Source organism: Caretta caretta, chromosome 3 (genome assembly GCF_965140235.1).
Source record: "Caretta caretta isolate rCarCar2 chromosome 3, rCarCar1.hap1, whole genome shotgun sequence".
Lineage (NCBI taxonomy): Eukaryota > Metazoa > Chordata > Testudines > Cheloniidae > Caretta > Caretta caretta.
This window is the reverse complement of record NC_134208.1, coordinates 59092640-59119397: the sequence shown is the minus strand read 5'-3', so window position 1 is coordinate 59119397 and position 26758 is coordinate 59092640. Positions and strand designations below refer to the sequence as shown.

The 26758-nt window shown below is 40.0% G+C and overlaps 1 protein-coding gene and 1 long non-coding RNA gene across 3 annotated transcripts in view; one reads left to right on the top strand and one right to left on the bottom strand.

Annotated features, from left to right (window-relative positions):
- The window catches only part of CD109 (CD109 molecule), a 132557-nt gene that overhangs the window by 60648 nt on the left and 45151 nt on the right, over nucleotides 1-26758 (bottom strand). For both annotated transcript variants that reach the window (XM_048845914.2, XM_048845915.2), the window contains 8 exons: nucleotides 25026-25256; nucleotides 24783-24908; nucleotides 10445-10484; nucleotides 9306-9390; nucleotides 5158-5254; nucleotides 3557-3695; nucleotides 3044-3153; nucleotides 578-817 (listed from right to left, as the gene is read on the bottom strand). In XM_048845914.2, coding sequence (XP_048701871.2) covers nucleotides 578-817; nucleotides 3044-3153; nucleotides 3557-3695; nucleotides 5158-5254; nucleotides 9306-9390; nucleotides 10445-10484; nucleotides 24783-24908; nucleotides 25026-25256 — 1068 coding nt within the window. The remainder of the gene's footprint in view (nucleotides 1-577; nucleotides 818-3043; nucleotides 3154-3556; nucleotides 3696-5157; nucleotides 5255-9305; nucleotides 9391-10444; nucleotides 10485-24782; nucleotides 24909-25025; nucleotides 25257-26758) is intronic.
- Nucleotides 14811-26758, top strand: part of LOC142071525 (uncharacterized) — a 44875-nt gene continuing 32927 nt past the window's right edge. The window contains exon 1 of the long non-coding RNA XR_012667596.1: nucleotides 14811-14866. This is a non-coding gene — a long non-coding RNA (uncharacterized LOC142071525). The remainder of the gene's footprint in view (nucleotides 14867-26758) is intronic.

The window sequence follows — 26758 nt, the reverse complement described above, 5'->3', positions numbered from 1 at the left end:
ACGGCCTTGACCTGAATATTAATCCCACTTCTTATTTTAACACCCTGTTCTCCCTTACCCTCCTCAGAGGGGATAGCATTCACTGTGCCCTTCATCAAGTGAGCTATGCAAACAAACAGACACGGAATCACCTGATGTACAAGTAGATTTATACCTTCCCTCTTCTTCCTCTAGGGCTAATCACCAATATCTTCAAGCTCCCACATGAAGACCAGAATTCTGACAGCACAGTCAAGTAGATAAGGCACTAACCTACACAACAGAAGACCTGGCTTCTATTTCTGGTTCTGCCACTGACCTAGTTGAGACACCGGGTGAGCCATTTCACCTTTCTGTGCCTCTATTTCCTTCCCCATCATTGTCTGTCTTGTATACTTAGTGTCAGGCACTCTCTCTCGCTGTGTATGTGGTGTCTAGGACAATAGCCTAGGTGCTACTGTAATACAAACAATAAATAATTGCTCCCCACACCAGCTGTTGCATAAGTCAGAGGCAATGTACTGTTGAAAAGCCACTATAGTCTCATTCTTTGAATTGTGCTGGATTAATGCTTTGAGTTTCATGATGTAAACACTACCTTAATAAGCAGATTCATCGTATTAGTCAGAACCGGGACCTCAAGGTGAATGATTCCATTTTCTGGGACAGTGTAATTTAGGATATGCACTGTCTCATTTCTCTGCTGCACTGCTCCATTTTTGTACATAGAGAACACACCGTGGTGAGGAACAGTGTCTGACTGTTCTGCAGTGATTGTGACATAATTTTGTCTCTCTTCGGCAGTCAGCTGATTTTTGTCGGAACGTGTTACTTTTAGCTAATAACAAAAAACAAGGAAGTGTTCATAAGACAGGCCACAACATAAATCCAGGATTCATAAGATGTAACCATACATTCGTTTTTATGACATGATTATATTTTTTAAACAGCAGTTATCTTCAGGTTTGTAATATGTCTATCAGGACACCTCAACTCCATAACTCAAATTCCAGGTCTGAAACTTCACATAGGGAGTGTCCAGAGAAGAGCAACAAAAATGATAAAAGGTTGAGAAAACCTGACCATGAGGAAAGGTTAAAAAAACGGTCATGTTTAGTCTTGAGAAAAAAAAAGACTTAGGAGGGACCTGATAACAGTCTTCAAATATATTATAGGCTGCTATAAAGAGGACAGTGATCATTGTCTTCCATGTCCACTGAAGATAGGAAAAAAAGTAATGGGCTTAATCTGCAGCAAGGGAGATTTAGGTTAGATATTAGGAAACACTTCCAACTGTGAGGGTAGTTAAGCTCTGGAATAGGCTTCCAAGGGTGGTTTAGAATCCCCATCACTGGAGCATTGTAAGAACAGTTTGGACAAACATCTATCAGGGATGAGTCTAGGTTTACTTGTTTCTGCCTCAGCACAGGGGGTTGGACTAGAAGACTTCTCTAGGTCCCTTCCGGTGTTTCTACGATTCTACAATACTGACTCTGACTGGTAAATGGAATGGGAAGCAAGACAAAACAGGCACGATGGGAAACCTTCCCCTTTCCAACTGTGAAGATTACTAGTGTTCTTGTGAAACCACCGCAGCATCCCACAGCTAAGTATGCACATTGAGCCCCAGTAGCAACAAGCATTAGTCCAATGTCTAAGTCACATGTAGGAGGAACAGAACTGATTCAGACATGGGCTCATCAAAAAGCCAGAGGAAAAGAAACTGCACAAAATTTGCATCAAGTACCAAAATGAGTACCTCCCAGTACACAACTTCTCCATTTCAAATCCCTCAGTTACCTTCACATATTATATCAGTTCTCACATTCCATCAATCCCTTCACCCATAGCATATCCAGTCTTCTCTCCATCCCACACTCCATAAATTCATCCCCCACACACATACAATTCATCTCTCTCCCTCCCTCCCTAATCTAAAAGCCTATCCCTCCCACTAGACTGTTAATTTTCCCTCACCCCTCAGTCCATTAATTTGCCTTCCTCTGTGTGTATCTCATACTCAGAGCTCCACTTATCAGTAGCTGCTCCTTTTGTGTGGATAGCTGACAATCCCTCTCTTCGCTTGTCAGCTGCTCAGCACTGGTACCAGCTTCATCCAATACCTCCCTCTGTGTCTTGCTTTGGAGGATAAAGTGTGTGAGGGCTGGGAGCAAGCTGAGAGGATGGTAAGGGAAGGGAGAAGAACCAAAAGCCAAAGACACCTGTTGTGAGGCCATAATCTTCAGCTAAATGGTGAGGTTAGGCTGGTCTGCTGTGAATGCTCATATTAAGCACTTGCCATTTATCTATCTGGATCCAAGTTTTACACAGCTTCAGCAAAAAAAAAATTCACTTGGCTCATTTCAACAAGCTTTAAAGTATTTCCCTTTCATATGGTGCAATTGTGGTTGCCTGTTAAATGCTGACATTGTCATAGAGTAGAAATCCTTTTATCTGTCTAGAATTGGGAACATGAGATTTAGTTAGATGACAGGGCTTTAGATAAAAAGAAAAACACAAAGGACATAGCCCAATTTCAGAAACCAGGAGGTTTTTACATAAGGAGGTGTTTGGATAAATAAGTTTTATAAGATTCTATAAAACAGCTAAGTAATAAGCGTATGTTAGTAAAAACACGAGATTCATTAGCTAACAGAGTTATTTAAAAAATCCAGACTAGCTATAGAGTGTTCTGACTGAACAAAAATAGGTATCAAAATGGAAAATAATCAGCCCTGATGCAAATCCTGAAGACTCTGTGAAAAATTTCTTTTCCTCAAGAGCCCTCACCAACCATCTCCAAATATATTCCACGTACCTGAGGCAATGTCCATTCTACAACATTTCCTATTATTTTATAATTTTCTAGTGCAAATGACACTCATGCTAAAATTGCTGGCATGAATACAATGAAATAAGAGGTGTCCTTAGAATAAATTTGTAAATTCCCCCTAGCACTCAGCAGACATTTTTAGCTAAGCAGAACCATAAAAGGAACACTGATTATTTTTCTTACACAAGAACTATCTTGATGAACAAACCATAATTAAATAGAAGAACTTACAGTAGCTGTGAAGTTCAGAGAAGGCTTTAGAGCTCCAGCATAGTCAGAAAAGTCAATGATGTAGTCATTCTGCTTTGGAAATACAGTGGTGCTTGCATTCTGCGTGATTCCTGTTGGAGTAATCATGAGTGTTCAAAAGACATGATTTCATGTATAATCCTTCTGAAAGGCTTCTCCCAGCTCTTCACGATACTGAGAAAACTCTCTTTATTTAAAATATTAATTCCAATCACCTCCATTTCTACTGTTGTCACTATCCTTCCCACTGGGGACTCCAGTGCTCTGACAATTCAGGCATACGCACTGGTACCCTTTCCCTCAGCACCAGATCCCTGATGCTGCACAGTACTTCCATGAGTTACACTGCTCCATTCCACACATTTGCCATCCTCCCTACTCTCTCCCATGATTTGAAGAGTACAGCTTTTCGAGCCCTTCTGCATATAAACAAACTGCTAGGATATGGCTCGATCATTTGTTTTCTATAGCAACATCACATAGTAAGTAACATACCTGTAAGTGATTCTGTAACTACAGCTATAATTTCTGTTGGCCCTCTGTAAACTATATCACGCTGATACCGTGCATGTTGGACAGTAGATAAGTTTTCAAACTCTAAGTAATTAAAAGTGAAGTTCACAGATCCATTTATCTATAACGAGAAAACAAAGATCTTAATTTGTTTGACTGGATTTTTTCCGATGGAGTCATCAAAACTCAAAGCACTTAAAATCAGAACAACTTTTTTTATCCATTATTTCTAGTTAAATTGGATAGTACCCTCAATAAAAAACTACAATTACAGTTCATGAATTAAGATATTAACACGTTGTTTTGGTAATCATCATTCTTGTTTCAACAATAAAAGCCTTTTAACTGTAAGAGACAGTAGGGTCTGATCCTGGCAAATTTTGATGTTTTATTATGAATATTCATTATCAATAATATTCATTATTCAATATTCATGAATATTCACTGCCAGATTATTAGTGCAATGTGTTCTATAGTGAAACACAAATGACAAGTCCCTGCCCAAGAAGCTTAGAACTGGAGAATATGATCCTGTAAAAGGATGTGGTTAATTCTCCATCACTTGAAGTCTTTAAATCAAGATTGGATGTCTTTCTAAAATATATGACCAGCTCAGCCACAAGATATGGGCCTGATGCAAGAATTACTAGGTCAAATACTTGGCCCATGTTATACAAGAGGTCAGGCTAGATTATCATAATGGTCCCTTCTTGCCTTAAAATCTATGAATAAAGTGCTGAGCACCTACTGAGACATAGCATAGTGAGAGATTATAGTAAACAAAAAGTGAGGGGGGAGGGATAGCTCAGTGGTTTGAGCATTGGCCTGCTAAACCCAGGGTTGTGAGTTCAATCCTTGAGAGGGCCATTTGGGATCTGGGGCAAAAATTGGGGATTGGTCCTGCTTTGAGCAGGGGGTTGGACTAGATGACCTCCTGAGGTCCCTTCCAACCCTGATATTGTATGATTCTATGAGCAGAGATTAACAGAATGACAAAGGTTACAATGGTGAAAGACTGTGGGATATGCTTATTAGTTATTAATATCTGTATGATGGTAGTACCCAGTTGTACGATTATGACTGTGGCCCCAATGTGCTGGCTGCTGCACATAACATAATTGAGACAAGATACATACATCTTGTTAGTCCCATATAAGGGTGAGGGAGTTTCTGTTGGCTTTTTCTTTTCAATTTATTGAATGCATTAAAATGTTGGGAGAAAAACAGGCAGGTATGGGGACCAGCAATGGAAGAGTAACAGGAAGAAATGACTTTAGATGAAAGGTGTGAAGGAGAATGTGGATGATTGGCTCAGGGTCAGGAAAGATGCTTCAAGTACAGAGGGCGATATAAAAAAAGGCCTGGAGTGGTTGATGAGAAAAAGAACAGGAGAATCAACAAAGAGCAGTGTGTGAGCAACACAATAGGAGGCAACAGGAGAAGGGATTCCCAGTGGGGACAGAATGTGTGTTGATAATTGCTGATGAGGGTTTATTCCAATAGTTCATCTTGGCAGTGAAGTGGATGCAGAAGCAAAGTTCTTACGTTCATAAGGACTCTACAAATTGTCAACAAAGACTCACCTCCAATGTTTTAGTAACATTTTTCTTGCTCCCCCAATAGGACACAGGAATGCAAGTGACTGTTACACTTCCTCTCACTGGCTTTCCATAAGTATACCTGAAACATGACAAGAGAGATCATATGAACCATTATCACATGGCTTTGGATTTCTGAAGAATGTACAAGACCGAAGAATAAAGAAAAAAATGTACCTGAGGGCATTAAATAAAACTACAGCACATTTGTACTTTGAAATGATTAGAAGCTTTTAAAGCTGGCATCAGTTGAAATTCATCAAGGGCATGAGCCCCCAGATTGTGAGTGGGGGATGTGCACAGAAGTGGAAAGTACTGCCCTTTTCCCCCACAGCCACTTGGAAGTCCATTATTATTATAAAACACTATTCATACATAGCAAGGTGCTGGACAATCTGAGATCAATCAACATCAAAATAACTACAGAAAAACAATAACTGGTCAGACTTTTTACATTTTATCATTTCATAATAATTATGACATTAACCCACAAGAAATATGAAAATGTCAAACTTTTAAAATTCTATTGAACAAAATGTGAATGTTGCACAATTTTAGTGCAGTAGAGTTTAAAGGCTGTGAGGGAGGATCTTGTGTGCCCTTTGAGGATTGCACTAATCTTACTAGATGGAGCTAATACAGATGGAGACCCCAATTTATAAAATATGCCTGGAAAAGTAACCATAAAGTAATAAATTGATCTAGCATTCTTCCAAAAAAGTCCCCAGGCAAACATAATTAAAAACAGTAAACAAGTCTTTTCAATTTTAATCTGAAAGCTAGAACAAATTCAGGTTTTTGAATGTCATTGGGAAGCTTAGCTCAATTATCGTGAAGCACAGATACTAAACTGCTTTTCCACAAATGCTTCCAGATTATGTTTAAGAAAAAACAATAGCTCATCAGACTCAGACCTCAAACAACAGCAAGGGAAATTAAAAAGAGCAAATCAAAGAGTGACTCTGGGCCAATATTGTTAGTAAGCCTGCAAGTAAGCACTTTTAGTATTGTACAATCAATAAGGAATTACACTGGCAACTGTTACAGAGATTTTAAAACAGAGACGCTGGGAAAATATCATCAAATATCCTAATTCCAGGAAAAACTTTCACAACAGTCTGCAGCAACTGCAGTCTTTTTAGAGGACAGGCTGGAAGACCTAAAAATACAAGTTACATTAATCAGCTATTATTAAGGCTAAGATTTTGTCATGATTATTTTTAGTTAAAGTCACAGACAGGTCACAAGAAATAAACAAAAATTCACGGAAGCCATGACCTCTCTGTGACTTCTACTGCTGAGGCTCCCTGGTTTCCCCCACCACTGTGGAAACTGGAAGCTGTTGGGGGGTGGGAGGAGGGCCTCTGCCCACAGCAGCTGGGAACTGCAGGGTGACCATATTTCCCAAAGAGAAAACGGGACACCCCCAGCTGCTTGCCCAAAGCATCCCCCTCGCAAGACTGTCACTCGTGGCTGAAACCCTGAGGAGGGCCCCCTCAGGAGTCTGTTCCTGTCGCTGGAACATTGCAGGGGGCCCCCTGTTGCTGCTGTTGCCTGCCGTTGGAGCCCTGCCAGAGCTGGCTGCCAGCTCCACAGCCCTGCACAGATTCCGTGACTTCCAAAGAGACCTCCGTAACATAAATGTACCCTTCGCTATAATCAAGCCTTGAAATGACAAAGTCATTGGGCAACACCATGCCTAACTAATCTAATTGCCTTCTCTGACGAGATAACTAGCTCTGTGGATGAGGGGAAAGCAGTGGATGTGTTGTTTCTTGACTTTAGCAAAGCTTTTGACATGGTCTCCCACAGTATTCTTGCCAGCAAGTTAAAGTAGTATGGATTGGATGAATGGACTATAAGGTGGAGAGAAAGTTGGCTAGATTGTCAGGCTCAAAGGGAAATGATCAATGGCTCCATGTCTAGTTGGCAGCCGGTATCAAGTGGAGTGCCCCAAGTGTCGGTCCTCAGGCCGGTTTTGTTCAATATCTTTATAAATGATCTGGAGGATGGTGTGGACTGCACCCTCAGCAAGTTTGCAGATGACACTAAACTGGGAGGAGAGGTAGATACGCTGGAGGGTAGGGATAGGATACAGAGGGACCTAGACAAATTAGAGGATTGGGCCAAAAGTAATCTGATGAGGTTCAACAAGGACAAGTGCAGAGTCCTGCACTTAGGACGGAAGAATCCAATGCACCGCTACAGACTAGGGACCGAATGGCTTGGCAGCAGTTCTGCAGAAAAGGACCTAGGGGTTACAGTGGACAAGAAGCTGGATATGAGTCAACAGTGTGCCCTTGTTGCCAAGAAGGCCAATGACATTTTGGGATGTGTACGTAGGGGCATTGCCAGCAGATCGAGGGATGTGATCGTTCCCCTCTATTCGACCTTGGTGAGGCCTCATCTGGAGTACTGTGTCCAGTTTTGGGCCCCACACTACAAGAAGGATGTGGAAAAATTGGAAAACATCCAGCGGAGGGCAACAAAAATGATTAAGGGGCTGAAGCACATGACTTATGAGGAAAGGATGAGGGAACTGGGATTGTTTAGTCTGCGGAAGAGAAGAATGAGGGGGGATTTGATAGCTGCTTTCAACTACCTGAAAGGGGGTTCCAAAGAGGATGGATCTAGACTGTTCTCAGTGGTAGCTGATGACAGAACAAGGAGTAATGGTCTCAAGTTGCAGTGGGAGAGGTAGTTTGGATATTAGGAAAAACTTTTTCACTAGGAGGGTGGTGAAACACTGGTATGCGTTACCTAGGGAGGTGGCGGAATCTCCTTCCTTAGATATTTTTAAGGTCAGGCTTGACAAAGCCCTGGCTGGGATGATTTAGTTGGGGTTTGGTCCTGCTTTGAGCAGGGGGTTGAACTAGATGACCTCCTGAGGTCCCTTCCAACCCTGATATTCTATGATTCTATCCCTGTGTCTTTCATATCTCAATCTGGTAATATTACAAAGATGATAAAAAGAAACTGACAAATCTGAAGACAGTGTAAATCTCAATGCTTTTTTATCCAGACAGTATACTTGAATTATCATAAAAATATCACTGGGGGAAAGCCATGCCCAGTATACAGCTAGGACCAATAAAACTTCAGAATTGCAAGGGATTCAAATTCACAGAATCCTCTGACATCCAAAACTGACTGCCTTGCAACCATCAGTCACAACTGTAACCATTCTATCACGGTTAAATGGAAGAGTTAAGTAAACCTATATACATAACACTGAACCCCAACTCACACTGGCAAATTCTAGACATCAAAGTATCTTAGCCATCTATCTTATGGGTTTCTAAGTCCACTCATCTCCATAGTATGTGAGTGTCTTCCATTTAACATAGATTGGCAACAGCAAAGTCCCTTGTAAACTTCATGGACTCTCTAGTTCATCTGCCTTTGGGAATTACAGAAAACTCTATTTGGGATGTTTTGGTATGAGGGTTTTTGAGAGGGATGGGAGGACTAGATCTTATTTTCACTCCCAGCCCAGTGACACTATCACAGATCAGTGAAAGAGCCTGTCACAGTGCATAACTGTCCTGGGCTGTCGAACAGTGGACTGTAACAGATTTAAAATAATGAATAACAACAACAAACACTGCTAAATGCTCTAAAGCAAATGAAAGAGAATCAGCTGCAATTAACAAATATTTATAAACCTTTAATAGTGACAATACCTAGCACTACTGTAGCAACATGCATCTAAGAATTTCAAAATGCTTTACAAATGTTTATTACATTTCAGTTCCTCCCTGATCACTTGCAATTTCAGTTCTCTTGAAATCCAGACTGAACTGTTTCAAATAAAATGGAGCTATACGTGAATATTATTCCTCCTTTAATCTCCTTTTCCCACCACTTTAGGAGAAGTAATCTGCCATTTTTAAAAGTAGATTCTAAATTCTCTGGTCATACACCATGTTTGTGTCACACTAAGCACACTCTCATGTTCAATAAATAATAATATCTAAATTAGAAATGGGATGAAACACTCATTTGTCACCTTTTAAAATCCATATTATGATTGATTTATAACTTTATAACTACTTTATAACATAAAGTAACATGAATATATATGAATTATATTAATCGAGTGAGAGAGTTGTGTAAATTTATGATTTACTTACTTTGCAGTGACAATACCAGTAAAGTCCTTGTCTTTCAAAGGATAATATAATGATGTTGTAAGAGTAACTTCAAATTTTGGTAACACTACAAAAAAATCAAAAGCTAACATTAAAACATATCAGAAGTATTAAATTCATACTCAGGAGAGCAAGTATCAATTTTTTAAGTAATAGGGGTATTTCAGTGTAATGATGATGGATTCTCCCATCAGTCTGATGGACGAGTGATTTCACTGTAATACAGATTGCATTACTACAGCTTCCTAAAGGACATCAGGTAGGACACGTATATTGAACCAAAATTGGTATGCATCTAAGGCTGATCCTGCACTGAGAACCCCACACCGACTGCTGCACCCATACAGAGCCAAACTGACTTTGATAAGTCTCCAAGCAGACATGGAGGTCCATTTGTGCAGAGACACTTTCAGGACTGAGAACTAAGGTATCATTCCTTTCTCTCTCAGGTCAGACCTGAAAAAAAAAACTACTCATCAATTCAGTCTTTACAGTACTATCAGTGAACTTAAAAGACTACACAGATGATAGGGTTTCATTTGCTCTAGTTCAGTTCACACTGATCATCATTTCAAAGTTAAGAATGCCTCCTCGCGGCATATTAGCAGTGACTTCAGCTGGAGTTATTGCCTTTGTTCACAGCACAGAGCAGGAATCATGCATTCAGATAAGCAGGGAACATCCCACACAATCTATATCCTCTAATTGCTGTTGGTGAGATACTGGCAAACTGAAGTCCTCACTATTTTTTCTACCACTTTTCCAATTTTTATCCAAAATATCATTGATTAAACTACTAAATGACATCCTGATCCTGCAAGTTGTGGGTCAGTTTCAGAGAGGTAGGAGATGCAAGTGGGGTTTCATGTTCCTATGTCACCAAGTAATTGTTTATCTCCAAGTGTTTAATGCCAGATATTGATACCTGAAGAATAGAATGACACTCTTCCACAGGAATCAATTTGAAGTATGGGAATTATTGTGATGTGCACTTAAAAAAAGACACCCATCAATGTAGTATTTGAGCACCGTTGTCATCTTGACACAATACAATACTTTCCCATTCCCAGAAAAGAAGGATTACAATTTTCTGTCTCTGAGTGCACATGGACCACACTTACCATATTCCATCACAGTAAATCTTTGATAATGAGTTTGATCCTATAGAAAAACAAAACAAAGTATATAAAATTGTGCTTAGATTATTTGGTTCATTATATCTACTCTAGCCCAGTCCCACACTCATTCAAGTCAAAAAAAGCAAGATTTCAGCCTACAAGTTAAGTTAAAGTCACTGAAATTGTGTCATTTTAAATAATGACATAACATAGAACCAGATATTGATTTATGTCAGTGAAGATAAGTATTATTTATTTATTTACCATAGAGAGACCACCAGTCAAGGATCACAAGCTCCATTATGCTAGACGTTGTAAATACACACAATGAAAAGATGATCCCTGCCCCAAAGAGTTTATAATCTAAATCTAAGACAAGAGAGCAGAGGTATTCAAGTAATCTTAAAGTTCTTCATTAACTCAGTAAATCTGCAAGATTCTATTAGCCCTGTGTGTCCTGAACTGCTTAGTTTCCTCAATAAATAATAATACTTAGCTCTTATATAGCACTGTTCATATTTTAGATCGCAAAGCACTTTACTAAATAGACCAGTATCATTTTACATCTCCACTGGCTTCAACGGAGATACATCAGGGCTGAACTTAGCTCAGTTACTTTTGTTTATTGGATTAAAACAAATGGATGGAAGAACTAAGTTTTCTGTACAATATATAAAATTGCTCAAGGCCTCTCCTTTCTATTTTCCATCTTTCTAATTCCTTCTGTTGCTTCCTGATTTTCTCCAGGATCACAGTTTAAAAAAGTAACCCTTATGTGGCACATTTAGCTATGTGACTGTAATGTTTCGGTTTTCTGTGCACTGCACTTTTAAACTTCTATTCTGGTATTTAGAAATCAAAAGCCATTTTTGTTCTCAGAGACTAGGGCAGACTGTCCAAAGAGACACACAATCTGTGCTCTCCCTCTGAGACTTTACTTTTTATTTCATTTATTCTATTGTTCTCTTAATCTAAAATGAAAGTAATTGCAGCTGATAGTACAATGTCCGTTGCCTCTTTGCGCACATAACCCTTGATGGAACTTTTAACTTGTGCATTGTTACGCTAAAAGACACTGCCAACATTGCAATGGTCTGACTGCTGATTTACTGACGGTGACTTACAGTCTATAAAGTTCAGGATGACCTGCAAACAAACACGTGGAATAACATGATTAAACTTTCTTTCAAGACAGATGCATTAATCACTCATATTTCTGTTTGCTCCTTTCTAAACCATATGGGATATATTAATAAGCATTCTCTGATGATAAACAACAGATCAGTTAAAGAAACATTAAGACAATTGCTAAGTTAATATGTCTTGTATCCTGGATCTCACTGATCATTCGGCTTTCCAGAGCCAATAAACAGATGCTATTGTGGAAAAGAGGCTTAAAACATGATGTGTGGAATGAAATATTCCTAATTTGTCTTATCTGAAGCAAAAGTATACCAACAAGCCATTGGTTAATATACACTTGTAATGCCAGAGATCATCTGAAAATGTAAAACAAATGTAGGTATTTGTTCTGTCCAACTAATTGTCCACGGCTTGGCTTTGATGGCTTTGAAGTAAGATTTCAAGAGAATGTTGTTGCCTTATATGAAATCTCAAGAGTCAGTCTCAAAGATTCTGAAGCTTAGTGGGAGTTGGAGCCTATCTGAATGGATTCCACAGCCCTTGTCATTTGGTGGAATCTAGAAGGGAAGGTCAGATCTGGACTGAATGGAGCTGTGGTCCCAACAACTATATGAGTTCCTGCATTCACCTAGAAGTAGTTCATTAAATCCTCACTGTCTGATAGAATATGAGCGAAGATATTGGGCCACAACGGAGTGGCCGCCCCTAAAAGTCTCAAATGCTAAGTAGGGCAGGGGAGGGGAGAATTAAAAGGCTCACCCCTAACAATTTACAGGACTCCAGTAAAGTGGAGAGTCCAGTCGAAAGTCTGAGCTGGGCTGGGTGGAAGGGGCCTGATTTAAAGGTCTTACATCCCTACTGCTTAATAGATTCCAGGTGAAATTATGTTATCTTATTGTTAATTTCTTTGTTAATAAAGCCAAGCCCCAGAAGGAGCAAGCTTCTGATGTATCTTTATATATAAATACTTACTTTTCCTAGCGAGTTATCTCTAGCACAAGGTAAACTCAGATTGTCTGAATTCTGAACAATCAATCTGAAAGCAATGACCAGTGGAATAGCTGCCTTATACCTTACTAAGGACTTGGCTACACTTGCAAGTTACAGCGCAATAAAGGAGCCCCGGGCGCACTAGCTCACTACCCGTCCACACTGGCAAGGGACGTAGATCGCTCTGACTCCGCGGCTACAGCGGTGCTGGTACTCCACCTCGGCGAGTGGAATAACGTTTGCTGCGCCCCCACTGGAGAGCCGTGGTGCCAGTGTGAATGAGGTGCTGCATTACTGCGCTCTGATCAGCCTCCAGAAATGTCCCATAATCCCATTAAGTCAAGTGGCCACTCTTGTCATTGTTTTTGAATCACTGCAGGAATGCAGATATGCCCTTTGAAAGCACCGTTTCTGACAGCCAGCTGCTTATCTGCTCAGAGACAAAGCAAGCCATTAGTGTGGAATGCTGTGTGTGAAAGAGAGAGGCGAGGGAGTGAGGGGGGTTTGCTGCTGTTTGAACTTACAAGACACCATGCTGACATGCTCTCAGCCCCCCAAAAACCCATTCTCTCTCCCCTCACATACACACAACACACTCTCTGTCACACTCCACCCCACCTCCCCCATTTGAAAAGCATGTTGCAGTCACTCGCATGCTGGGATAGCTGCCCACAATGCACCACTCCCAATGCCGCTGCAAGTGCCGCAAATGTGGCTACGCCAGTGCACTTGAAGCTGTCAGTGTGGACAGACTGCAGTGCTTTCCCTACCATGCTCTCCGAAGGCTGGCTTACCTCAAAGCGCTCTACCTCTGCAAGTGTAGCCAGGCCCTAACACTCCATGTATGTTTGAAAAGGAAGTGTAGCCATGCCCTAACACTCCATGTATGTATCACGGCCTGCAATTTCCACAGTATTAGGTATCTTAAAGAAATGACAGATACTGCATTTTACTGTATGCCCGATGCTTATTAAAGACGTAAACCTATTCTAGGAATTAAATTAAATTTTACCCATACACAGTCCATTTTGCTGAGCTAAGCATTAGCAGTTCACTGCTTTTAAAGCCAGGAAAGGGGAGGTATTTTCCTTCTTGAAATAAGTTTTCTGTGCACCCCAATGCACCAGTCTGGGATTGAAAGAGTTACTTGTCCCCGCTAGCAGCAGAAGACAGAGATTAAAGTGAGTTTAGAGCCTTTGGCAGCAATTTCTTTAAGTTGACAACTTCCCTGGCAGCAATATCAAAAAGTCAAAGATTCATAGAATCATGGAATGAAAAAGACCCTACTAGGTCATCTAGTCCATCTGTCTGTCAAAGTGGATTGTTCCCTAGTGTGCATTTACTAGTGATTTGTCCAATCTAGTTTTAAATATGCCATGCAAAGGGACTTCCATCACTTTCCTTAGGAAACTATTTCGTAAACTAATAAATCTTACTGTCAGGAAATTTTCCTCATAATCACATCCATTTTCTCTGAATCTCACTACCATACTCCTAGCTAAAACGCCTTAAACTATGCTAAATAATTCCTATTCCTTTTTGATGTTTATGCCCTTTAAATATATATTACTTAGTAAATGCAAGTATAATCCTTCTTTCCAACTCTAAACCTACTGACTAAAGGATTCCATCCAGCCCACTAGGGATATTTTTAACTCTTCTTTGAATTCCTTCCCATTTAATTTGTTTCTAGTAATCAGATGTACAAAAATAAACACAATATTCCAGGTGTACTCTCAGCATGGCTACAGAGAGAAATTATTTCTTCCCTGACCCAAAACTGCTTGCTTTGTGCATGCAACCCAAAACTACATTGGCTTTTTTTTTCCTACCATACCATATTCCAGGCTCATATCTTGTAAATTGTTCATGGCAAGGACTGTCTCTTTTGACATATATTTATAGTGTGCCTTGAACAATGGGGCCCTCGATTCTAAGCTCTATTATAATATAAATAAATAACAAAACAATCATAGTAGTGATGCACTACCAACTGTCACCCCTACTTCTCTTTCAGCATTACAACTTTCCAGATTTTTCCTTCTTCATTGCATAGCTGTGTTTTGCTGGAAAACATGCAAGCTGAAACATGTGGAGAAATATAATTCAAAGTTGAATTCCATTTTGTTATTCTCTGCCTGCAATAGGCTGGCAGTGTTAGCAAGTAATGACCTGGCTAAAGAGAGATTAAATAAAGTAGAGCTGACTGCTGCAGCTGATGCTAGCCTACCTGATACAAGGGTATACCCCTCGGATAGAAGAAGCTAGGGATTAGAAGAGATCTGTTTACTGGTAAGGCATTCTCTGTGGAATCCTAAGGAAAAGATTCAGGCTGGAAGGGTTTCCTGTAATTACTGTGGGTTAAATCCTGGCTCCTCTGAAATCAATGGGAGTTTTGACACTGATTTCAATGGTGTCAGGATTTCACTCTGCATGTTGTGCACCAGAGTATAGTAGTGGTGACTTTACTTTGAGACTGTAGTAGCTGTGTTAAACCAGACTCAGGAGGGCTGAGATGTTTGGATTGGGGTAGGGAAATAGCACTTTACAGTTTACAATTTGTTTCTAAATATTAGTAGGTCCTTTTCTATTATCTGTAGTGTCTGCATCTCCTTTCAAGTCAGTAATAACTCCAAATGTCATTAATATTATGTCTGCTCACTCTTCTAGTTCATTCATATCTTATTTAATAGGACAGGACCTAACACAGAACTCTACAGTTCCCTGCTAATCACCTCCTTTCAATTCAGTATTTTGCTGTTTATCCTAATCCTTATTTTGTGGTCCCACAGCTCGTTTTCTATCTATTATAGAGTGCATATCTTATTTAGGCTGAAATAAGTGAGAACATGATTTCATAAGACAGTATTTCAAATGCTTTGCTGATATCAAAATATTACATCTATGGCTTTCCACTAAATTTTTATTCTGTTCCCATAAAAATTTGGTTGTTTTTTTTAATTCATGCTTCTTACTACTGTTCATGTTTGTATTCCATTGTTTTCCTTGAGATAGAAGTTAGAATTGTGGGGAAATAAATGCCAAACATTCTTTTTTTTTAAATCAGTGTAACATTTGCCTTTCTCCAATCTTCTGGTGCTCTGGTCACCATTTAAAACTTAGCATTTACCAAAAGTAAAAACTGAATTACCACAGTTATAATCCTGCTCGGAGTAACAATTGTTGTATCTCAGAAACCATTATGTGATAACACTTAGTAAATGTCCTGAGAATTTATAATCTAATTTGAGATAAGATGTAAGGAGAGTGTGATAGTAAGAGGGAAGGAGGAAGAGAAGTCAAGTACATGTGAGCTTTGCTCTGTTAGCAATTCTCAAACTGTAGTATGTGTAGCACTAGGAATGTGCAGCCCACAATGCGATGGTACAAGTGTCAATTAAAAGTATAGTGTCAAAACACGAATCCATTAGAACTACATTGATTAAAATCATGAAGGTTGGGCACCGAGTAATTTTGACTCTTAGATACAGTAGGCTTGGTCTTGAAGTCTGAAAACCTCTATTCTAAGGGGTAATTTTTGTTAAGGGGAGGGGCAGCAGTGGTGGTAAACAACAACAATAATGCTGGCAGCTATAGCATGCAGATTCCCTCAGGCACCAGCCTGATCTGGACCTAGAGACTTTTGTTCTTCTGATTGTATGTTTGATGGCGCTGAGGTAAGGGCCTTATGAACTTCAATAAGATGCTCCTTCCCCAACCTGACACCTAAGAGAAAGGAAGAAAGCCTGCTTGCCTCCTAATGACAATAAGAGATCTAGGCTCTCTGCCAGGTGGAATCAGTTTGGAGGCCTTCTTAAATGGGACATGGATTATTATATTTTTTTAAATTTTGGTTTTGGCATTCCCCTTCCATATTCTTGTACAGATCCTTGACCCATACTACCTGAATGGGGCTGGGAAATAAAGATTAGTCTTTTCACACAGACCACTATCCACTAACTCAAGTAGCTATTGTGGCATCACACTCCCACCCCTCTTTCCTAAATCAAATGCAAATCAAACATTAACCAAAGATAATTAGAACAAAATAATAACGCTAATTAATAACATACACAGAAACATCTAGGATACCGGACATGGTAAAGGATCTGAACACCTATGAGAGAAGACAGGACTGCAGGACTAAAGTGAAATCTAAGTGATTAATTAATTTCTAGATAGATTTTGGCATGAAAAACTTAGAAGAAATGTAGGGAAATGTGAGTAATTTGACAGCAACGTAATATCTATCATAAGGGCTTCAGATACTGAAGCCAAATTAATGTAATTATACAAACTGTCAGGCATACAGGAGCCTACAACAAAACACAGCAGAATGCCTAGCTGTTCAAAAAATTTTTTCAGTTGGAAAATGCCATTTCATAGCATTTGTGGCCAGAAGGGACCACCAGATTATCTAGTCTGCCCTCCTGTATATCAAGGTCACCAACACCACTCAGTACCAGCACACTAAACCCAGCAACCAAAATTAGACCAAAGTATTACAGCCCACAGGAAACCAGACTGTTATGTGCCACTGGCAAACAACAGAAGGGACTGAGGCCCCTACAATCACTGGGAAAAGATTAAGTGAGATATTCCCAGATAATCCTGACAAGTGACACATTCCCCTGACAATGCAGGGGAATGGGGGAAAAAAACAATGTTCCTTCCCAAGCCCACATACAGGGATTAGTTAGGGACCCTGAGCATGTGAGTAAGAACCATCCAGCCAAGCACCTAAGAGAATACTCAGAGACACCTCATAGCCCTGGCCTTATCCCTACCCAATGTCTTATCACCACCCCTGGCCATCCCTGATGCTTCAGAGGAAGGAGATAAAAAATAAACCCTCCCAGAATATACTGGGGGAGGGGGAGAAAGCCTTTTAAGACCCCTGCCAGTGGCCGACTGAAACCCTGAAGCATGAGGTTTAGGAACACAAAACATAATCCAGAAGTGAGCCCCAGGACTGCTAAACTCTGTCCCTTACCATCATAAGCAACGTCATCATACAATTGCACTCATAAATCTGTCCAGCTCTCCCTTAAAACTAATTCAGTTGTTTGCCCCCACAACTCCTATTGGGAGGCTGTTGCAGAACCTCATCCCTCTCTCTGATGATTAGAAACCATCTTCTAATTTCCAGCCTGAATTTGTTCATGGCCAGTTTATATCCACTTATTCTTGTGCCAACATTGTCCTTTAGCCATATCCCCTCTCAGCCTTCTTTTTGCTTGACAAAACAAGCCAAGCTCTTCCAGTCTCCTCTCATAAGACAGGCCCTCCATTCCCCTGATCATCCTAGCTGCTCTTGTTCCAGTTTAAATTAATCTTTTTTGAACATGCATGCCCAGAATTGTACCTAGTACTCCAAACAAGGTCTACCAGTGCCTTGTACAATGGCATTAATGCTTCTCTATCTACCGGAAATGCCTCACCTGATACATCCTAGTATCACATTTGTCTTTTTCACAGCCACATCAGACTGGTGGCCTGTAGTCATCCTGTGATCAACCCACACACCCAGGTCTCTCTTCTCCACTGCCACCTGCAACTGATGAGCCCCCGGCTTGTGGCAGAAATTCTTATTATTAAACCCTAAGTGCATTACTTTGTACTTTTGTACTATTGAATTTCACCCCATTTCTGTGACTCCAGTCTTCAAGGTCATTCAGATCTTCCAGTATAATATTCTGATCCTCCTCTGTACTGATGATGCTTCCCAACTATGTATCATGAGCAAACTTCATTAGCACACTCCTACTTTTTGTGCGATGGTCTTTTAATAAAAATATTGACTTAGATTGGTCCCAAGATGGATCCTTGAGGAACTCCACTAGTAACCTTCCTCCAATGTGATAATTCACCTTTCAGCACAACCCGTTGCCTTCTCCCCTTTAGCCAGTTCCTTATTCACCTTACAATGCTTGTACTGATCCCCATCTTCCCTAATTTAATTAATAATTTCCCATGTGGTATTGTGTCAAATGCTTTACTGAAGTCCAAGTATATTAAATCTACTGCATGCAGTCCCCTTATCTAAAAAAATCAGTTATTTTCTCAAAGAAGGAAATCAAGTTAACCTAACATGATTTACCTCTAGTAAATCCATGTTGCATACATCACCTTTACCATTTACCTCACTGAATTTAATTATTCATTCCTTCACAATTTATTCTAAAACCTTGCATACTGCTGAGGTCAGAATAATGGCTCTGTAATTGCCCGGGTCACTTTTCTTCTTTTTCTTAAATATAGGTACAATGTTAGTTATTCTCCAGTCATATGGTCCTACCCATGAATAGATAGATTTATTAAAAATCCTTGCTACCAGACTAGCAATCTTATGTACCAGTTCTTTCAGTATTCTGGGATAGAAATTACTCAACCCCGCAATTTGAGCGCATTGAACTGAAAGTTTTTCTTCCATCTTGAATGTGCTAATTTCCATTTCTAGACACCCATTCCACCAGCCGTACTGCCTTAATGCACATGTTCCATATTATCATCCTTACTGACTACCAAGGCAAAGTATTCATCTTGGTTTTGGGCCATACCTAGACTATCTTTAATCTCCTTCCCATCTACACTGCCCAATGGCCCATCCTCATCGTTCCATATTCTCTTTTTATTTACATAACTAAAAAAACTACTATTTATTTTAATTTCCTTGGCAAGAGTTAATTCAGCTTGACTTCTAGCCTTTTTCACTTTATTCCTACATTTTGTAACCTACACAATGTAGCTTTTTTGCGAATCAACCCCTTTTTCCATTCCTCATAGGCACTCTGCTTACTCCTGTTAAAAATTTTTTAGGTGATTATTCATCCAGCTGGGTATGGAGCTCTTCCCTACAAATTTTTTCCTATTGCTGGGGGTGCAAATTTTCAGATAGTTTTTGTATAACTGATTTGAAGAAATTCCTAGCCTCCTCCACATTTAAGTCCTTGAACTCTTCAATCTAGTTGATTTCTTTAGCTAATTTCTTTAATTTCCCAAAGTCTGCCCTTTAGAAATCAAAAACCATAATTAACTAACTGGTTTTGATTACCCTTCCATTTAATTTAAACTCAATCATTTAATTGAAATCAAAAATTTCCATGGGAACGTGTTAATTTTGACAAAATTTCATTTAGAAAAAATAGAAACTAAGCTTTTTTGATATGGTTGAAATGTTCTGTTTTGACCTTATTGGAATGAAATGTTTCAACTTTAACAAACACTTCATTTTGATTTTTTCTAAACAAAATTTCATCAGAATTGACAGGTTCCCACAGAAGCTCTGTTTCAATAAAAAAGCATTTTCTGCAGAAAAACACTGTTGAAAAATTTTCAGTCAGCACTATTAGTAAACGAATACAGAATACTACAAATTTGTATATTGTTTCCCCCTGTGGGAATAGAATGTACACTTAAAATTTTGTCTCTGCTGTCAAGGAGAAATAATGCTAAAGCCCTGTATTAGGGCAAAAAACATCATAGGACTTTTCTGTTGCAATGCCTGAAGCATGCAGATTTCAGTGCTTTTATCCTAGTTTTCTATTAAGGCTTTTTCTTGGTTATACTGACATCTAGTGGGCAACATTTTTTTAAAAAACTCCACTTCTTTTGCATTGCAACTGACTATCCAGCTGATCTCTGTGTGTATATAATGTCTGCTGCAGTTTCCACGGTATGCATCCAATGAAGTGAGCTGTAGCTACGAAAGCTCATGCTCAAATAAATTGGTTAGTCTCTAAGGTGCCACAAGTACTCCTTTTCTTTTTGCGAATACAGACTAACACGGCTGTTACTCTGAAACCTATCTAGACTGAGTGAATTTATAGTAACATTTTATGATTTTGTAAAAAATCATTTTTGTTTTTAATTATGAAGTATATATTCTCTTAAAGATGTACTGTAAAAGCTTCCAATCCTGCACTGGAAGCTGCTAGGGGATGAACCCCTGCAGTCATGCAGAGTCCTATTAATAGGGACCTATGAAAATCAAAATTTCATGGACTGTGCAGAAATAATGAAATTAGTCCAATACCATGATTATTCCAACAGCAGGGAGGCGGAAGCAGGCATCTCCATTTTCACCTGCCCACTGAGGATGCAGCTACTTGTGGGTGGTTAGCTGGCCAGTCCCATCCCAGAGCAGTGGGGTATGGGGTGGTGACAGACTAAACCTACCCTGGGGAGTAGGGGGTGCAGGCTGGGGAAAAAATGTCTCATCGATGGCCAGGGTGCTGAATGGCACCTGAATGAACATCGAGAACCAGCTCAGCACATAGATGACCCATATGGTGCTGGCCAGTCCAACGCAGCTCTGACCCAGGCCACAGGTCTGTGCAGCCAGCAGGGAGAAGAGGTAGCACTGACAACATAGAGATTAGGAGGCCTTGTCCAGTCCAGCCCACGGCAGACCCTGCAGGCCCAGGGAAGATGTAGCATTGCTGGCTGGTGAAGAGCTGAGACTATCAGCAGGGAGATGAGAGTATGAGCGGGCCTTGCCCCAGCAGAGGGCTCAGAGTGTGAGGGGGCCCTGCTCTGACAGGGGGATTGGAGTGGGGGGATGGATCCCAGTCTCAGCTCCTTGCCAATCAGATCCAAATATCAATCCAGATCTGAATGTTGCAAAAGGCCTTTATGTGTACAACAGGCCAAACTAAAACCCAAATCTGAAACCCTAGAATTCTGGGAAAGTTCTGATCATGCTCAGTATTCAGATCTTACCATTTGAGCCAATCTCTATATCCTGCAGCAACTAAGTTTTCCCTAATGGTACACATAAGTTCTGTGTAACCCTGCTTGGAAGGATAGCTGGTGCATTTGTATAACTTTACATATAAATAGATAAAACAATTTTTTTCTTTGAACACTTAGACGCAAGGGACCTCTTCTTCTTGAGGCAAATCCACCTCCATCATCTGTAGCCAAATCAGTGCAGTTCCATTGCACTAGGGTGGAATCTCCATGGGAGCCATACAAAAGGTGTTCACCCTCTGCATAGTGTGGAACACAGCTCCATGCTGACTTGGGGCACAATACCACACAGGAGGCAGGTGGGAGCAGGACATTGGCTGGCCAGGGACAGAGTTGGAGCAGAGGGAAGCATGATAATCATCTTACATGTGAAAGCTGTTGACTCCAGGAAGAGAGAGGTGGCACAAATTTGGGGTGGCACAAATAAGTGTATAAGAACAATGGGGATGAGCAAGAGAATAAAGAGAATATTTAGCCTGAGTAACAGCAAAATTTTCCTAAGCAGTGAGACATATCAGATTGTTCAATAGTCTGCAAGGAAAGTTGTGGATGCCTTGGATTTCGGGACTTCTAACAACAAACTGGACAAAGCACCAGAAAATATAGTACAGGGACCAATCCTGCATTAGCAGGGGTTGGTATGTTCCACAGACCTCTGATAATCCATGAAGCACTTGCTAGTGGTCTGCAGAAAGACAATCTCTGTATTTAAATGTGGTCCACACTATGAATACCTTTTGGAACTCCTGAATTAGATAGCTTCAAAGGTTTTTATCAAAGCTAACGTCTATGATTCTATAATTATAGGGATAACAGGTAAAATTTTCAAAAGATTTAGGAGCCTAAGTTCCACTGAAAGTCAATGGGACTTAAGCTCCTAAGTGACTTAGGCACTTTTGAAAATTTTACCCAAGAGGAACATCCAGAGTTATAGTAATAAAGATTTTTTTTTTAAGGCCAGATTCCGATATCCTTACTCTGTTTGATTACTACCTTACTCCTGGAGTGATGCCATGGAAATAAATGAGAGCATTTCATGGAGCAAGGTGTTACTTAGCATAAGGGGGTCAGAATCTGGCCCCAAGAGTTTTGGAAAGGAAAATGAACTCTCTTGCTTCAGGGCATAAGCCAACTCCTAACTAATGGAGTCAAGAAGAAACTTTTCCTGGAGGCAAGTTACTCTACCATTGTCTTCTGCAGGGTTTCCTGCACAGTCCTCTGAAGCATATGCTATTAGCTGCTGTTAGAGACAAAATATTGGATGAGACAGTCCACTGGATGGATCCAGTATGATAATTCCCTTCTCTTATACAAATTCAGAAGTATATTCATTGATATTTAGTGTTCTGAAAACATAAGACCTTCATCAACATAAGACATCTCCATAGTATGTGAGCATAGGCTCCCTCACACAGAAATGCTGCAAAATATTCTATCATTGTACAGTGTGAAGCTCAAATCTGAGCATGCATGAGAGCCAGAAGGGAAAAGAGAATTATTATGGAAAATAATACACATGCTTGAATCTGAGGTTTGTGTTGTGTTGTCTCCAAGATACGAGCACAATGAGCTAAATGGCTCAGGCTTTACCAAGCCACAGCCAATGTCTTTCAAGACTGACCTGACATTTGGGGCTCACTGAAATTCCCCTTCTTGCTCAGGCTTATATAGTCCCTAAAGCTTATTTGGCTAAGCAAGTTGCATATGTTTTGTGCTAATTTGCTTTGTGAACTGCTGCCAGTCATTGGGATGACACTAAATAGTGTCCTAATTTTCTCTCTGCAGCAATATGTGATCTCATTCTCTTTTTCATATTGCGTTTGTATCCAGTGCCATGCTAAGCCCTATGTGTGAAGCTCCAAGCGGTATATGCTTTCCCTGAACTTTGCTGTAGATTCCTAAATTTCAAAACTTCAGGTTTTTGGGAACACTACATTTTTACTGAGATTTATTCATATCCTGTAATATGTGTTGGGTGGCTTACCAGTTGCAGAACGAGTTCTTATAATCTGACAAGAACTCACCTCCCCTGTATGGCTTTTCCTCTGTTCTCTTAGAGCTACCACACTAGTCAAAACAGAAGCTAAGGAATTTTTCTTTTTTCCTTTCCAATAAGGAGCTTTTCCAACTTTGTCTTTTATTTTCTCCCCCATAGACAGTTACAAACCAAAGGCCCAAACCCGGAATCATTGCTACCGAGAACAGTGCTTACGATCCTGATTTCAGTGGATCTACTAACAGTAGGGAACACCATACTCAGTAGTAAATGTTTGCAGAATCAGATCCTTAAATGTATCCATGACTGCTACTATCGCCCACTTTGGACTATATGAATCTCTAAACTTTTGTGAACAGCAAACTAAAACTAAAATTACGCACTTTTAAACCAGTCTTTAAACTTGAGCCCCCAACCCCCCACCCTGTCCAAAACTCATTTAGGTGAATGGGATTCTTTCTATTGACTTCATTGGGCTTTGGAGCAGGCCCTGAATTTGTATGTACACAAGCAATAATTTACATACCCAGATGGGAATTTGCAAGCACAAACTGGATAGGAAACATGAAGCTGAATTTCTGAGAGCCATATTAGAGGAAATTTTGGAAATGTGACTACAAAACAGTACACTTTTAGAGCAATCATTATTAACCTCTATGACATGTACATTTACAAAATATACATTATGTTTACTGGTATCCCATGGAATATTGTAAACAGTTAGAACCTATTATAAATTACAACTTACCAACTAACCAAAGTTTAGTGACACATTTTGTGATGCCTTATCATTGCTTTATTACTCACTTATTTGCTTTGTGCATAACTCAGTCATTTTTAATGGCTCTCCCAATCACTAGTATAAATTACTGAGGTTCTGCTGAAATAAAACTATCCAGCCCTTTTTAAAATTACAGCTCCAGTGTTTGATTCTATGGCCTCTTTAGCCAGTGACTGGCTGCATACCGTGTTGACTTTTTGTAAACTTGCCTGTCATTAATAAATCTAAGTGTGCCTCTTCTCAAGACACCAGAATAGTCTGCTTGTAACCTTCCATGACTTTTTTCCTTCATGAAGGAACATTTATTAAAAAAAAATGTAAACAACATTTAAGTTGTAACGTTATCTGTCAAAACCAAAACTCAAAGCTCAGGATGAAATATGCACCTTAATTTAGAATGTCCAGAATTCTAGTTTGCTACAAAACCATATACTATTAAAACCTTTACCTAGGTTTTGTTAATTATCCCAGCCTATAGCCTCAGTCCTGCAATGAGCTCTGTACAGGCAGACCCACATTGACTTCAAGAGGGCTCAGCCTCATTGCAGGATCAAGGCTTATACTTGTTTCTGTTTTGTCTCATCATTGCAAATGTAGATTTCATTCTTAAACTGTGGGGAATTTCACTGTCTGGCAGGAGGAACTTACCTTCTATACAATTCAACAGTGTTAATACTCACATTGACTTGTACTTGTATTGACCAGTCTCCAAGTAGAGGGCTTGTTGATAATTGAAATCTTCTGGAAACCATTCCCAAATCACCTTTCTCTGACAACCATTGCTGAATCAAATTCCCTCGAGGGTCCTAAAGTAAAACCCATGTTGCATGTTAAATGTGAGCATACTCAGGAGCATGACTTGACTGGAAATTCAAATGTCAAGCTGATTCCAGTTTATTGCTAGATTTCCAATGTGTACTCACCCGGATGTATATGCTTAGAGAAGTTTTGAAGGGTTTGAGATCAGGATCAACAGTGACAACCCGAAACTTCACTTCTTGGCCTGGTTTATATAGAGACTTGTCAGTCTGGATGAAGACAGAGATACTCTTGTGCTCAAATAACAGGCTGGTGCTGTTAGAGAATAACAGCCGGCCCTCGGCATGGCCTTTCACCAGTAACTCATAACTGCCAGCCCTGCTGTTCAAAGGCAGCTGAAAGAAAAAGAGTATCTCTGTTACAGTCTCATGTACTGCAGTTTGTAAACATGAAAGGTAAGCGTGTTTCATAAAGACATGTCATGTACACCCTGACACCTTTAGGAGCAGGTCAACTGATTTAGTTCACAAAAAGAGAAATATGTTTTGTTGTGTGAAAACTGTCCCATTCTTGTGAATATGTACTTCTCTGAGAGGCCTCCTGTTTTCAAATAGTGCTTGCTAGGTACATTTCCACCCAGCTAGTTTGGCCTTTAAATATATCATTTTGGAGAAATCTGAAACAAATGGCTCACTCCAGCAGAAAGCAACCTCCTCAGTAAGTAGCTCTGCAGACTGCCTGGGATATACAGCCACTTGCACTACTTCTGATTGCACAGAGGTACTTTTCCCTTGTGAGCAAAATCCTGAAGTGATAGTGATGAGCAGCCTACCATTCCTCCCCATAGGGAGATCCTTAGCTGTTTGGATGCAGAGTTGATTGTTGGACTTCCATAACAAGCCAACCTATTTCCTGAGTAGTTTGGCCTGTTATGGAACCAACATCCATAATTTTCCATAGACATGCCCCAGCAGGCTGAAGAAACATTGCACTTGGTAGCTAGGAGTCTGACTCTAAAAGTGTCATTCCTTGCAATTACCCGCTAGTTGTCTGAGAACTTGCATTCAGATGTGCCTTTCTGAAACCTTTTCTTCTTATTCCTGCCTATAATCAGACTCAACCAAAATGCAAGCAGGAGGCTTTCTATGTATGTATATATATAGCTGGAGCACTGAGAAAAATTTATAGTTAAAGTTGCCTAAGCATTTCCACTTAACTCGCTCCACTCTCCTTTTTTTTAGTTCAATTGCTTAACAATTTCCACAATTTTCACTTTGGGGGCTGAAATTTTCCCGACTTGGTCATTGTCTGCTAATGAATTTTCCTGGAAAGTTTGAACAAAAGGCCTGATAAGGAGAGTATGCCAGATTGGATGGGGGAGGGGGATTAGGCACTTAAATAGCATTGGGGAACTGGGCCATCACCCTGGGAAGAGTGCCTTTCAGGGAAAACTGGGTTTTATTTGGCCATGTTACAGTGGCTTAAAAGTTTGTACGTAGCACACACACTATAATTTTTCTAATAATACTTTTCAAAATAATTATCCCCCTCCCCCCAATACTTTAAGGAAAAAACAATAATAAATGTAAATCTCCAGGCTCCGCCCCCCACTGGCCGCCATCATAGCTTTCTATGCAGGTTCAGAGCAGAAATCCTTTCAGCAGTACCTAGCAGATATGCATGCCCTATGCAGGGCCTGAGTAGTGTAGAGAGTCAGGTGGTACACAGGGGAATTTCACCCTGAATGAGGCATTGCATAATGAGTGAGCCTCAGGTACTGTGAATCCTTGACCCATGCTAACCCAAATTCTGGGTCCTGTTGTGCCATCAGATTTTTAAACAAAACACCCAGATGATTTCTGGTTAAAAAAAAAAAAAAAACTTATGGTGTGACATG